Below are 13,576 nucleotides of genomic sequence, written 5' to 3'. Positions count from 1 at the left end.
GGGGACATGGGGGGACACTGGGAACACGAGGAGACACTGGGGACATGAGGGGACACAGGGGGACATGGGGGGACATGAGGGGAAACGGGGGACACCAAGGACATGCGGGGGACACAAGGGGACACAGAGGGGACACGGGGACAGAGGGGACACAGGGGACACAGGGGACATGGGGAAACGGGGGGGCACAAGGGGACACAAGGTACATGGGGAGACACACGGGACTTGGGGGGGACACGGGGGACATGAGGGACACACAAGGACATGGAGGGACACAAGGGCACACAGGGGACATGGGGGGATACAGGGGACATGGGCGGCATGGTGCGGGCACGGGGAGCACCTGGGGGACACGAGGGCTGCACGGGGGTCACCCTGGGGGTGCCCATGGCCGGGTTCCACCTGCACCCAGCGCGTTCGGGCGTCCCCAGGCGCGGGGGGCTTCTCAAGCGCCCCCAGCCCCCGGCAGCGGCGCTCAATGATCCCCGTGGCTGCAGGCGCCGCTGCCAACCCCGGGCTCCCGTCCCAGCTCCCAGCACTGCTGTTTCCTCAGCTCCTCCTTACCAGAACTAGCGCCGCGGGCCAGGAGTCAAAGGGCAGCTCCTGCTCCTGTTGCACAGGCAGGAATTTGGCACGGAAGGTCCCCGGGGCAGGGTCTCTGCTTCCCAGGGAGTGCTTGCAGTATTTCGCACGTTGGGAGCGCGCCTGGAATAGAAACAATAACTCATGGCACAATGTGGAAACTGCAATTCCATTTTAACAAATCTGCCACAAGAGCCGGAATGGGCTCCGGCTCTCGCTTTTGTAGCAGTGTTAACTCTGCGAGGCTCGCAGGCGGGGGAAATCCCAACCCAGACTTTGCTTTAATCGTTAAAGTGAGCAGATTGGTGTCAGTATCCCCACGGAGCACATCTGGCACGCTGCCCCTGCTGCACAGTCCCCTTGCGGAGCACTGCCTCGCACTTTAAAGGACTTAAAACACTAAAAAGCCCAGATGGATTCAATCACCGTGAAATGCTTCCAACACATTCGAATGACAACTGCTCTTGGGGACAGACTTTTTATTGTTTGTAATGCTCCTCAGAGTGCACGAGGCTATAAACATCATACAAGGGGACAGACAGTTATACAACAAACCAGGGGGCGGGAGGAGAACCGCATTATCCTAACGTGACACAGATGCCCGTTCTCCTTGCTGCGGAACTGAGTCACTGGAAGCTTTCTCTGCCGTGTGGCTCGTTGCACAACACGCCACGGCGCGTCAGGCCAGCTGCAGCTGCCGGCTCTGCAGCGAGGAGAGCCCACGGTTCGTGGTCCGGTTGAAGGTGTCGACCTCTGGCACAAACTTCTCGGCAGGAACCGTGAGCTTTCTCCGAGTGTCCATGCACTTGTTGTCCAGCACCAGGGAATTAGCTTTGTAGCCAATATCTGTCTGGATGTGGTAGAGTTGTTTGTAAAGCGCATCCAAGGCACCCCTGAGAACAAGCACAAGTGAGAGTCTGGTTCAAGCGCCGCGGACGCTTTCCAAGTTGGACAGGAAACATGAACTTCCCACTTTCTGGCAGCGTAAATCTGTGTGGCTCTTGCCTTTGCATGAAGAGCTAGTGCAGCAGAGCTCTCGGTGCACAGCAGGAGCATTACTTGGGCCATGAACAGCAAGCCCACGCGCTGCTCCAGGATTGCAGGCGCCCTGGGAGCCCCATGGCACCCCAGAGCAGCACTGCTATCTCATATCTCCCTCCCGTACAAAATGCTGGGTCACTGCTCTGCCCCAAAGAACAGGGGACTCACTGTGACTGCGCTAACTTCTGCTTCAGGGCACTGATCGTTCCCTCCAGCTGCCGAACCTCATCTGTCAGCCCGTACTGGACCTGCAACGCAGGGAGGGAGAAGGTCATGAGTTACCAGGGCGGTAAAGCGATGTCTTGCGGGGGCCCTTGTGGATCCCTTGTTTTCCTCCCAATACAGCTACAGCATTTGTTTCCTTACTTTAACAGGGACAAAACCCCAGGTGGATGCACTAGTGATGGCCGAGTCCATGGCTCGGCTCCTCTGTAGTTTGCTCCAAAGTGCATCCACCTTTATTTGACTCGCCCAAGCACCCGTCCTGTTCAGTTCCGCCAGCCCCTCCTAGCAGAGAACATGCAGGGCAAGGCTGCTACCTGATCCTGACACAGCTCCACGTCGGGTCGCTGCATGCGGGTCTCCAGGCGAGTGTGGGCCAGTTTCAAGTCTTTCATTTTCCTCCGAAGATCTTCCTCCAGACGTCTGATGTCCTCTTCCATCTCAGCAATTTCCTCCAAGGTCTGAAGATACAGATTCTTACCATGAGAGTCTATCCTGACCCTATGCCATTAGCATCTAGACTGGGAAACAGCCCTACATGCCCTGAGTTTTTACTGGGCCGTGAATGGATTCTAAACAAGGGCTTGTAAGCTTTGAATTAGAGTTTAGATCCTCTAGGATCTAAAGGATGAGGCCCTAAGGATCCTAAGGATGAGGCTTTCCCATGGACCAGGCCTGGTGCTGCTGGTGTTTTATGGCCACGGTGGATAAGTGCAAGCCCAGTGAATAAGGCAGTAAGCTCAGACCTAGCTCGCCACAGTGGCCAGAAGGGATTGGTAGCTGCGTACCTTGTGGCAGCACTGCTTTGCCTTCTCAATCCTAGCCCAGAAAGGAGAATTACCCAGAGCTGCTACGCTCAGCACTGCCGGGCAGGTGGGTCAGCAATACATTACAGGTAACGTACAGCCTTTGGATGCAATCCCCACCGCGGACACGTTTGATAACCAAAGGGCCATTACATTCTTCTCCTGCCATTTCAGTTCATCGTAGGCTTTTTCCAAGTCTCGAATCCTCTTGCGCAGGGCAAATTCTGTAACTACCCGCTGAGCCTCTAGCTCGTTGTTTGTCTGCAAAGAGAACAGGCTGCAGTCACACACCTTTAGAAGGGGTGTCTCTCCCAGATATTGTCAATACGGCCACTGCATGAGAGAGAATCTCCTGCGAGGCTGGGAACGTCTGCACCACCAAATCACAGACAAGTGACTAACTTACCTGAGCAATGGTAAGTGCTATTGCTTCCCGGAGCTCATTTGAGGCTTTCATTTCTGCCTCAGCACGGTCCTTGTTGCGCTGACTGTAATCGTCCCACTCCTGAAGCGAGGTTGATCTGTGAACAATTCAGCAGTTATAAAAATAAACGGAGTGTCTGCAAGGCAGTTCGAAAGCAAACACCTGCTGCAGGCCAAGAAGGCTTTCTGCAATAGAAAACGAGCCAGAAATTGCAGAGATCACACCCTGTCCGATGTCCTCCGTGCAGCAGATGGAAGTTGCTCTCCTACAGCTCCTGCACCGAGCCAAACATCTGCTCAGAGCAGGGACGCATGCGAGGGGTGCTATGAAACGTCAAACAACTGAAAAATCTGCAGCTCTGCCAAAAGCTAATAGCACACTGCTAACTGTGTACTGCCTATAGCCAAACAGTAGTGAAATAGGGCAGCTAGGTTCACTGGTTTTGCCACTGATTTGTGGTGATTTAGATAACTCATTCACTGTCCTCCCGTTTTCCCCAGTAGAAAAGACACCCTGTTTACTCGACCCTGATGTTCCTGTAAGGTAAGAGGTATCTACTGAATGCTCTAAGTCCCTGCGAGGTTTAAGAGAGCACCAGTACACCTCACTAGCAATCAGTCCCCTATAAACATGGATCAAGAAAGGTCTCGTCTCCCAGAAGTTTGTGAACACACAGTTCAAGAGCCTCAAAAAAACCCAGCAGCCAGTTCCTATTAGTAACTGGTTCCATACAGCCAACCTATAGCATGGAAGGAAACAGAACCCCGAGGCTTTTTCAAGCACCAGCACGGGGTTGGCCAGAAAAGGGCTGGCTCTTCCCTTACCCATCTGGGACCCGTGTTGGGTTGACCTTGAAGGAGATGTTGGGAGAGTTCACGTTGAGGGATAGGCACACACGGTCTATTTCCAGCGCTTCCATCTTGCCTCGGTGATCCAGGCTTAGCTGCTGGCGGGCTTCCTGGAGGAGGCTGCGGAAAGCAGGGCTGGAGTCAGTCGGGAGCGCGCGGAGGGAAATGGCAGCTCACTCATGTTTCCAAAGCGTTCATCACAACCTCAAGCATTTCTTTAAAACGAATTAGAGGTCTCTGTGTCACAGCAGGGACCCGAGTCCAGCGCGGCCCTCCAGCACACTTGCTTTGCAAGGCTGGCTGGCTCTCCTGCACTGCCCCAGCATCACCCAGGGCTTGGAGCTGCTCGCTGCAAGGCAGCTCTGCTCTTTGCCTCACCAGAGCTGTTCGAAGGCTTCGCTCACTCTCTGCTGCAGGTCTCTCTTGGCCTTTTCTATCACCTCCACCTCCTTGTGCAGCTCCTCCTCCACGGGGTCCCTCACCACATCGATGGCGCGGCGGCTCTCACGCAGCGTCAGGCACTCAATGGCAACGTCCAAAGGCAAGTTCTTCGCCTGGAGGGCATGTTCAGCTGCTTCCTTCACCTGCAGAAAGAAGCCAGCTGAGTGGGTGGAGAGTCTCCTTCAGGGACTGGAGCAAAGAGAAAGGAAGGGAACCCATGGGTGCCCTCATTACAGCGGCCTTGCACTGCCCATCTCTGCTGTTCTGATACCTCCTGAGCAAGTCTGGAATGGGGACTGTGGGAGCCAAACACATCAGCCCTCTACACCTGCCATTCACCCTGGGGATTGCACCTTGCTGGGGACTAAGGACCACGGAAGGTGCAGTCTGTGGGTTCAGAACATTAAACAAAGAAAACAAAGCAAGCCTCAATTGTTTAGTGTCACACATTGAGAGTGTAGGTTGATTTCCACTTGTCTTCCTAACGTACTTTGGCTAAGGTCTCAATTTCCGCATCAATGTCTGCGAGACACTTGTCCAGGGTCTCTTTCCATCTGTTCACACTGCTGATACGTTCAGTCAGGCGGGTTTTGTTGTCCTGCTCATCCCATTTTGTCTGGAATTAGAAAAGACACACCGTGACTTCTTTCTGAAGCCTTTCCTTGCTTTGGGGATTGATCGATGTTTTACAGGGAGTCAATAAGTTGCCACCTGGTGCAATAGTTATTTACACAAGTGGAGGGTACACAAAAGCACATCGGTTGCAAAGGCTTCACAGGTCATTTCACATATACATGTTCAGTTCCTGCAACCGATTTAGGGAGTTCTCCAGAGGTAAAACCCCCTCCTACCCGCCAGGGCACACACGCCAGTTTCGAGATGCTCTTCCCGCGTTGCCACAGCCCCGGGAAGGGCCAGGGCGACCGCGGGCCCACCTGGTTGCTGGTTTCGTTGCGGAGCACGCGGGCTTCCTGGCGGACGCGGTGGGAAGCGGAGCGGCGGCGCTCGGCGTTCGCCGAGAGGAGCTCGGCGTTGCTGTGCCAGTCGGGCAGGGAGAACCTCCGTCCCGGCTTCACGCTCAGCGTGGCCATGGCTGTATCGCCGCTCAGGGCACTGAAAGGGAGAAGATTGTTCCTGTTTAGCTGTAGCCTTGCAGCAAAGGAAGAGTTGCATGGGCACAAAAGCAGCAGGGCCTGTGCGGGGCTCCAGGGGCCTAAGCCTCGGTGCAAGCCCCACTAAGCGCCCCGGGAAGGTGAATCCGAACTGCTTCCTCCCCTGGGAAGGTAGAGAGACTCTTCCAGCAGCAGGCTCTGCCCAGGGACACAGAGCTGCCCCAGCACCATCACCTCCACGGTACTCATGGAGGGTGGCAAGGTGGTCGGCTGCACTCGCGAGGCTAGGGGCCAACATTCATCGCGGGGAGAGCGGGGCAGCGAGGGCCGGGCAGGCCTGAGGCCGCGCTTGGCGCCCCGGGGCCCCGCTCTCTCACCGCTGCCTCAGGGCGCTCCCGCGCGGCGCCCGCGCTCCCGCCGCGCGGCGCCAGGCCGGTTGCTAGGCAGGTTGCCAGGCAGGTTGCCAGGCACGCGCGCCCGTTGCCATGCCGTCGTTAAGCGGCTCCGCTGACGTCACGGCCGCTAGGGGCGCTCAGGGCTGCCCGAGTGCGGCAACGAGACCATCTTATTTGGATTATTTCCCCCTAAAAAGAAGCCGACGCACGAACCCTCCCCGCCACCTCGTTTCCTCTGACGTGCCACGCAGTGGCCATCTAAAAACCAATCTCTACTTTCATAAATATTTTATATATTATATATTTATTTTCTAATATATCACAAATAGAGCAAGTTAACACAAGGGGCAGGTTCGGAGCAAAGCTTTCTTCTGTTTTTTTTTATTGCAGTTATTAGTGAAAGTTGCACTCCAAACTGAAGCAAAGCAACACTAAAACCTTTTTTTTTTCTTTTTTAAAAAAAGGTAAAACCGAAGGACGAGTCCTTCCAGTACAGAGAACAGCGTAAGGACAGGAGCGGAGGCTGCCACAGAAAGCTTTGGTGACAGTTTTTGGCTCAGAGAGGTCCACGACGGATTTCACCACGTCAGTACTGGGAATAAGAGTGCTAAACCAAAATAGGAACTTCTGCAGCTCTCCTTAGGAACTTCTAACCTCCGCCGCGGACAACGTGGTTTTTGGGGAGGATTTGGGAGCCGAGGATTTAACCCAGCACACCACACTGACTGCCAATATTCTGCATAGAAGCATTTTAGAGCTCCAAAATCCACTTAACTCCTTAATTCATCTGCATTCGTCTTGCTGACAGTGCAGACAGATCTGGGTGTTCAATGGGGGCGAATGCAATGCTAACACCTAATTACCATCACACCCCACATTTCTTAGTCCTCAAAACTGCCAATCGGAGCACTTTAAATCCCCGCTCCTTTATTTTTAATTAAATGGCATTAATACTAACCAAACAGAAAAGCTGGAAAGTAAAAATCACATTTTCTGACCATAGTTTGGCAGTCATGTTTGGTGTTTCCATCAAGATATTATCCCAATTCCTATTACCGATTAACATCAGCACTTTGGTCTCCATCCATTCTTGCAGGCTTCGCTTCGGAAAGAAAAGAAACCAAACAATGCAAATATAAAGAGATTAAAATATCACATAGGCATTCAAAACAAAATTTATTTTTCAAATAATACGGTTGGTTTACAGTATACCCAACTTGGTGGTGTCTAAAGCCAGCAGCTATCTGACGACTGCTGTGTGCACTATACACCGTTGCACAGAGATTAGAGATGACTGCCAGAGGGAAGGGACAGTGGGAGAAGTTGACATTTTACTGTGCTGCAAAGAAAGCAACTGCTGCAACAGGTAGAAAATTTTGGCAAGAACAATTCCTCTGGAAAGGGAGAATGGGCAGAGGACCCTGCTTCTGCTAAGCAATGACATCTTAAAACACACTGATACACGTGATTTCCCCTCACATCCTGCAAGGCTGCAGCCCACATCCGCAATACAAATAGGCACACATGGTCAGAGATGGTTAAGTAAAAATAAAGGCTTTTACCAGTTTGTTTGCCATCTGTCTACAATCTATTTGTGCAACATCTCAAGCCATAGCTCTGCTTTATTCTTGAAACAATTTCCTCTTCCTTTGAACCCCTCCCCAGTTATCTTCATGGTTGGAACACAATTCACATCCTCCTTAAGCAATGGCAATGCCAAAACAAAAAGGGAGCAGTTACCAGCATATGAGAAAGAGCAAGGGCAAAACGTACACACAGAAGGGAATCTCAGTCCTCTTGACTGCTTTATTAAAATTTTATTCCGAAAAGGAATCCCGAACAGTACAATTATTATTTTATTTAAACATATGGTATTAAATATGCAAAATCTATATGCACAACATTGCTTCCAGCAGTCTCCTAAACAAATATATATTGATGACTAGCAATGCTTATGGCACACACTATGCCACCTGGGCCGCCTTCCGCTGAAGATGCTTTAATACCCACACTGGCTCGTAACTGAATGCTACCCATTACAGTGAAAGCTAAAGCTTGAAGTAATACCTGTTGAGAGACAATGTTGTAGACTCATCTCCCATCAAACACCTCCAGGCCGCTTGCAGAGCTGAGCTCTTTCCCCCAAAATAAGCAGAAATGCTGTTTTTCCGTCCATAGGCTACCTGGGGATGATCAATTGCGTACGCCAAGGGAAGAAACAAGAATATAAGGGACAAAATCTGCACCCTGTGAGCTCAAGGTTCGTCACTGACCTGTGAGACAAATGAGCCGCGATGGCCACGGCAGCATGGGCTGCTAGAGCAGCATCATGCATTAAAAATCCATCCTGCCCACTCGGGTGCTGTACTGAAGCTAGCTTTTCAGAAATGCCGTCTTCTGCAAGGAAAAAAAAAAAAAAAAAAAAAAGCAACTTTCTCCGAACAGGATTTTTCTACAGGAAAACGACATCGAGTTGTCTCAAGGCTAGATTCGATGTTGTGAAGCTTTACTGCAGAAAGGGGAACATTCTGCTGGGGAATATAAATCAAGCTTGAAGAAATGTAAAAACTATAGCCACAGAAAGAAAAGCGATGCTCAAAACAGAACAGCCTTCAGTTTTTTCAGAAAATAAAGTCAGAAAATAAATCTTCTGATTTCTAGCGGTCTTCCTCACACTTACTGCTTATTTTTATTTTTTTCCCAACATTCACTTTTTTCTCCCCAGTCAGGAAGTGCTGCTCAGGTTTCTGCTCTGCTGACACACCAGCAGCTTTAAAAGCTTCAGCAAGGTTCTTTAGACCCAGCACTGCTCCAACGGGTGCTGCTTTGCTAATGTGTCTGAGTGAACACTAACTCACAAGGCATGGATCTTATATCGAAGCAACTGAATTTGAATGGATTTAAGAGACTTGCAAGTGTTAAGCATAATGAAAGTTTATTAGTGAGTAATATTTTAACAGCTAACTTTTACACATCTGTGTTTAAATTAGCTTGCGGATCTATGATTTATAGGCTAGCAAAACTCTAAATTCCATACACAGTCATAATTGTTCTGTGTTGCTAGATAATATTACAGGATGTGTTAAATTTCCAACTGCCAAAACGTCTCTGAAGGACCAACTCAATCCTCAGTGATGAAGGTTTTTGCAATTTCCATTTAAATAAACGTTGCCCTCTGACAGTCTGTTCCTCAACAAAGGAAACAAAGGATTATCTTAAAAGAAAGTAAACGTTGCAGGACCAGCCCCAACAGCCCCAGCTCTGTTCTTTGTATGCAGAGAACATGGTCAGAGATGGACCATGGTCAACTGTACAAACTGGTACGCGAGGATGCAAATTTGCAAGAAGGTGCTGGGGTCTGCAGTAGGAATTCAGCACTTCCACAACATGATTCGTCCTCGGAACACCTAAAGGCTGGCTCTCGTAAGGCAATGTGAATCACTGTGTACAACTGCTAGGTGGGGTAAGAAACTTGGGGCAGAATCACTGCCCCGAGGTCAGAGAGGGAACCCAGTTCAGAGCCACCATTCACTCCAGAGCCCCTAGCTGGACAACTCGCCGGTACTGCAAAACTGGACAAAACACAGCACGTTTGAAAAGCTTCTCCGTTAGCTTCTCTGAAAACGCACCTTCTTAGCAGCTTTAAGGCTACATTAGCCTCTAAGGACACAGGCAGCTCCCCCTGTGCAGCACACGTTTTACAAAAGCCTTTCCTCTACCAGCACCTTGATATAACAGGAGAGGAGCAGCAGCTTCTCCCCTCCTCTCGTGCCACTTCATTAAAACTTTCCATCCCTAAGACACTGTATAATCATTACGCGGACATGGGTCCCCTCGGCTGCTGGCAAACTAGTTCTTGCAGAAATGGGGGCTGTCTAATCCTCACCGCGGCGCTCCCAGGCGATCAGACCTCCGCGTGCTCCCTACATTCTTCCTGTCCTGACAGTCACCACTGCGGAGCGGCTGCAGAGCCGCAGCAAAGACTTCAGCTGGGCAGGCAACGCTGCAGTCAAGGCAGAATGGATTATTTTCAATCGATAACGAGAAACATACATCAAGGTTACATTTTAAAAACTGAAAATTAACCAGTAAGTTTGTGATAGCATTACTTTAGAGAAACCACTTCTTTTAAAAGATTCTTCTTTTCGGGTGATTCTAATTCACAGATAATTCAGGGCTCACTTTTATTAATGTAGAAACAACTCAATTTTTACCAAGGACTTCAAGCTTTAAGAACAGCTCATAAAAATACTAACCATAGCATCAATGCAAATGCAAGTTTCTCCCAGCTTCTGTTCTCGATCAGAAAAAGGCACATGCTTGCTCTCAATGAGTTCAAGTTTGACACATACATTCCCAGGACACCTAAACTGAACTCTGAGGTTCCCAAACTCCCCGAAAGGCTCAGCCTGAGCAGCTTAACTGACATCCACCCAACTTTGACCGAATCCTTTCTATTGCTGCTGGCAGTTTTCTCACATCACTGCACTACCACCACTGCTTGTATCCAAAGCTGATTTCCTTTCCACACGGCTGAAACGTTCTCAACATGGCTAATCCTCTGCAGACAGCGGAGGGAGAGGGATGCTGTGTAAGGGAACGGGGAGGAGGTATCAGCTGAGGAAGAGCAGAGCAATTGCAGCGCTACAGCAAAACTAACTCTACAGCTGACTGCTGTTTGCCTCTTAGGCACACGCCAGTGTGAACGGCCCCAAAATTGTCACCAGAAATCGATCCGAGCATCGACGTTTTACAGAGGGGCTGGATATTGCTCACAAAACCCCTTGGCTCCGCTGCTTCTAATAGCACCCAGCCACTGGAATTTGCGTCTGCTTTGAAGCAAGGAAGGTAGCTTCAATATACTGATACAAAGCAAAGAGATTTCGCTGTTTTTAACTACACAGTTATTACAGGCACTGCTACCTGCTTCCCAGCATGTTCCTTAAGCGGAGGGGAACAGGCACTCTTATGTTAAAAAAGTTTTCCTCCTCCTGCAGTAGCTTTTGAAGTAGCAACATGTTGGGCTTTTTGGGTAAACTATGGATGCAAAGGTACAGGTTTACAAGGCTCTAGCAGCATTAAGGTTTTTTTTTTTAAGTATATTTAGCTTTCTATTTTTGAATATGAAGACACAGTTCCTCCTCGCATTCTTTTGAGATATTTCTACTACTGGTTTGATGGAGAAGAAATGATAGCGGTGACTGTCCTGCAAAACATCTGGGCAGTGACAGACTTAACATATAGTTCAGCTTTAGGATTAATCCCAGCCCAGTTTGCTGCAAGTAGTTTTAATTACAGAAAACCCTCGATCTCAAACCTTTGCCAGGGAGAAGGACGAACTGGGCAAACACACTAGAGATTTTTGTTTTAAGATAAAACATATGAGGGCGTTTGCATCTTCAGTGATTGATTAGCTTGTATTTGAATTGGATATTTTAAAACATCATGCACCATCCAATGAACGCAACAAAAATACATGGATAATTTCTATTGTAATTAAACTCGTGCATGCTACAGTTGGTCTTCACTAAGGCAAGATGTCCTAAGAACAGATTTGTGCCCAAAAAAACAGCATCCCCAGATGCAAGTCCATTTCATTTTGCTCTGACCACAGCTGCAATGCATGAAGAGGTGAGATTTAACTCATAAGTCTTAGCGGTTTCACTTGCTAAATGTGGACAGAATAATAAAACAATAATAAAAAAGGTTCATAGACAGGGAAGAGATGGGGAGCGTTTCTGAAGATCAAGCTGCTAGAAGATCTTTGGGCCCTTTTCAAACCAAATGATAGCGATAACTCTATAGCTACTAAAAGGGAGAGAAGTCTGATAGATTTGGCTTAGAATTCAGACTGAAAAAAAATGTATTTTCTCACTCCTAATAACATTAAGAAAGCAAGAATACAAAATAAAGTCATTGCAAGTGTAAATAGCAATGAACAGGCATTGGGCATGGTAGCAGAACATGCAAGTTGGTGACAAGTTGCAAGGAAGTTGAGTTCATTTCTTTATCTTGAAACAGAAAAAGATCTATAAAACAATTTTGTTTCAGAATCTCCATTGGTAACATATGCAGGAATGCTATATTGTGAATTAATCTAACAGCATCCCTTTATTTACAGGTCATAATCAAACACTTTGGAATTCTAGACTATGTCATTGATCATGTCCAAATGAATAAACGTTGAAAAGCTCCAATTTCTTGGAGAGAAAGACTGGACATGAATGCACTCCTGCAACAATAACATTTGCAACAGAAATGTGAGTTCTATGTTTAAATTCCTAATACCCCAAAATATTCTGACATCAAGTTACAGTCTTAAATGCCCAGCTCTGCATGAACAGTAATAGAATAAGCACAAACTCATTTCGGTTCTAAACTCAAGGAACCAAAGTACCAATTAAGTTAGCCTATCAAGCTGTTTTATTCAATTTCCTCTCTTAAATGATTAGTTGAATTCAGAGAAGAAAAAACAAGTCATTCAGAAATTTCTCCCATCTAAAAAAAAGTGTAAGAAGCAACATATATAGGTCTATGAGCTGCACACAGATTAATAATAAATATTCTGAAACACCACAATGAAAGACAAGGCTCATCTCAAAAGAAAAGGGTCTGACAACTGCTATTAAGACCACGACAAAAATGAAAGCCGTGTGTATTTTTTGCAGGCATGTGCAAGCACATTACAGTGTAATCAAAGCAGAACTTTGCTATTATTATTACTTTATGCAGCATTACAAGGTTACTGAGGTGCAGTGTTTAATAGTCGAGCCTACAGCTTCTCTGGACTGGAGGAATGCTCACCAAACTCTCCATGGACCCACAGCACTTTCAACAGGGCAACATCTCTCAGCCCACCAAACGGTTACTGTTCAGAGCATCACGACTCCTGCCTAGGGATGAGAAGTCCCATCAACTCATGACTCCTTCAAAAACACAAGCCACGTGACATCTGCACACAGCAGGACTGACCATCTCCTAGGTCTTCGCATAGTTCTCAACCTGCTTCATCTTTGGGAGCTCGCAAGGTCTCGAAGGGACAACGTCCTTCAGCAACCATGGGTTCCTCCTCAGCAGTAAATGAGTGCTGTGTGGTTGCTTTTCCTACACCCTCCTCCCAACAGCCCCCTTCTCTCTCAGTACAAAGAGGTAAACTGAATCAACTACATCAAAACTGATTCTAGCCTACCAGCTGAATTTGGTGATGGTTCCTCAACGCCTCTCCCTCCGATGAAAATGCTTTCCTGGTTAATCTTGGTCCTGACTCAGAAATTGATGCTTGAAAGTACCTGAAAGATACCATCAAACACTTGGCATTTTTAATAATTTTATCTTAAATTTGCAGCCACGTACAAATGGAAAATAAAAATCTACAGCACCGTCTTCTAAAAAGGCACTTTCTGAGGACTGTCTTGCTTTAAAAAAAAAAAAAATAAAAATCATTCCAAGTTTGAAACAGCAGAACTGCTTGGTTTTAGAGGGACTCTAACTACCCGCATTAGGTGAGGGGGTACCTCGGATAACATCGGGACAGGCCAGGGCACGCGGGATGGAAAGTGAATCAAGTCTCTCTGTCTACGCCCTTGTTTCTGCAAAACCGATGCTTTAATACTTTATTTGCAAGCTTCTTCCCCAACAATTCCTTCCCCTCCACATGCACCTTCGCCTACTTAGGGACAGTTATTTCTTAATTTATTGTTACAGA

General features: G+C 48.1%; 1 protein-coding gene across 1 annotated transcript; it reads right to left on the bottom strand.

The window, feature by feature from the left end:
- Positions 1-1,178: 1,178 nt before the first annotated feature.
- TEKT2 (tektin 2) lies at positions 1,179-5,455 on the bottom strand. The gene is made up of 9 exons (XM_026043433.1): positions 5,300-5,455; positions 4,855-4,980; positions 4,302-4,507; positions 3,900-4,043; positions 3,058-3,172; positions 2,805-2,912; positions 2,163-2,306; positions 1,792-1,871; positions 1,179-1,475 (listed from the first exon to the last, which is right to left on the bottom strand). The coding sequence occupies exons 1-9, from the start codon at positions 5,453-5,455 to the stop codon at positions 1,262-1,264; spliced, it is 1,293 nt and encodes a 430-aa protein (XP_025899218.1). The 3' UTR covers positions 1,179-1,261.
- Between the last annotated feature and the right edge of the window lie 8,121 nt (positions 5,456-13,576).

The sequence above is a fragment of the Nothoprocta perdicaria genome, unplaced genomic scaffold (assembly GCF_003342845.1).
Source record: "Nothoprocta perdicaria isolate Ctin4 unplaced genomic scaffold, notPer1 scaffold_33, whole genome shotgun sequence".
Lineage (NCBI taxonomy): Eukaryota > Metazoa > Chordata > Aves > Tinamiformes > Tinamidae > Nothoprocta > Nothoprocta perdicaria.
This window is presented reverse-complemented; position numbering and strand designations above follow the sequence as displayed.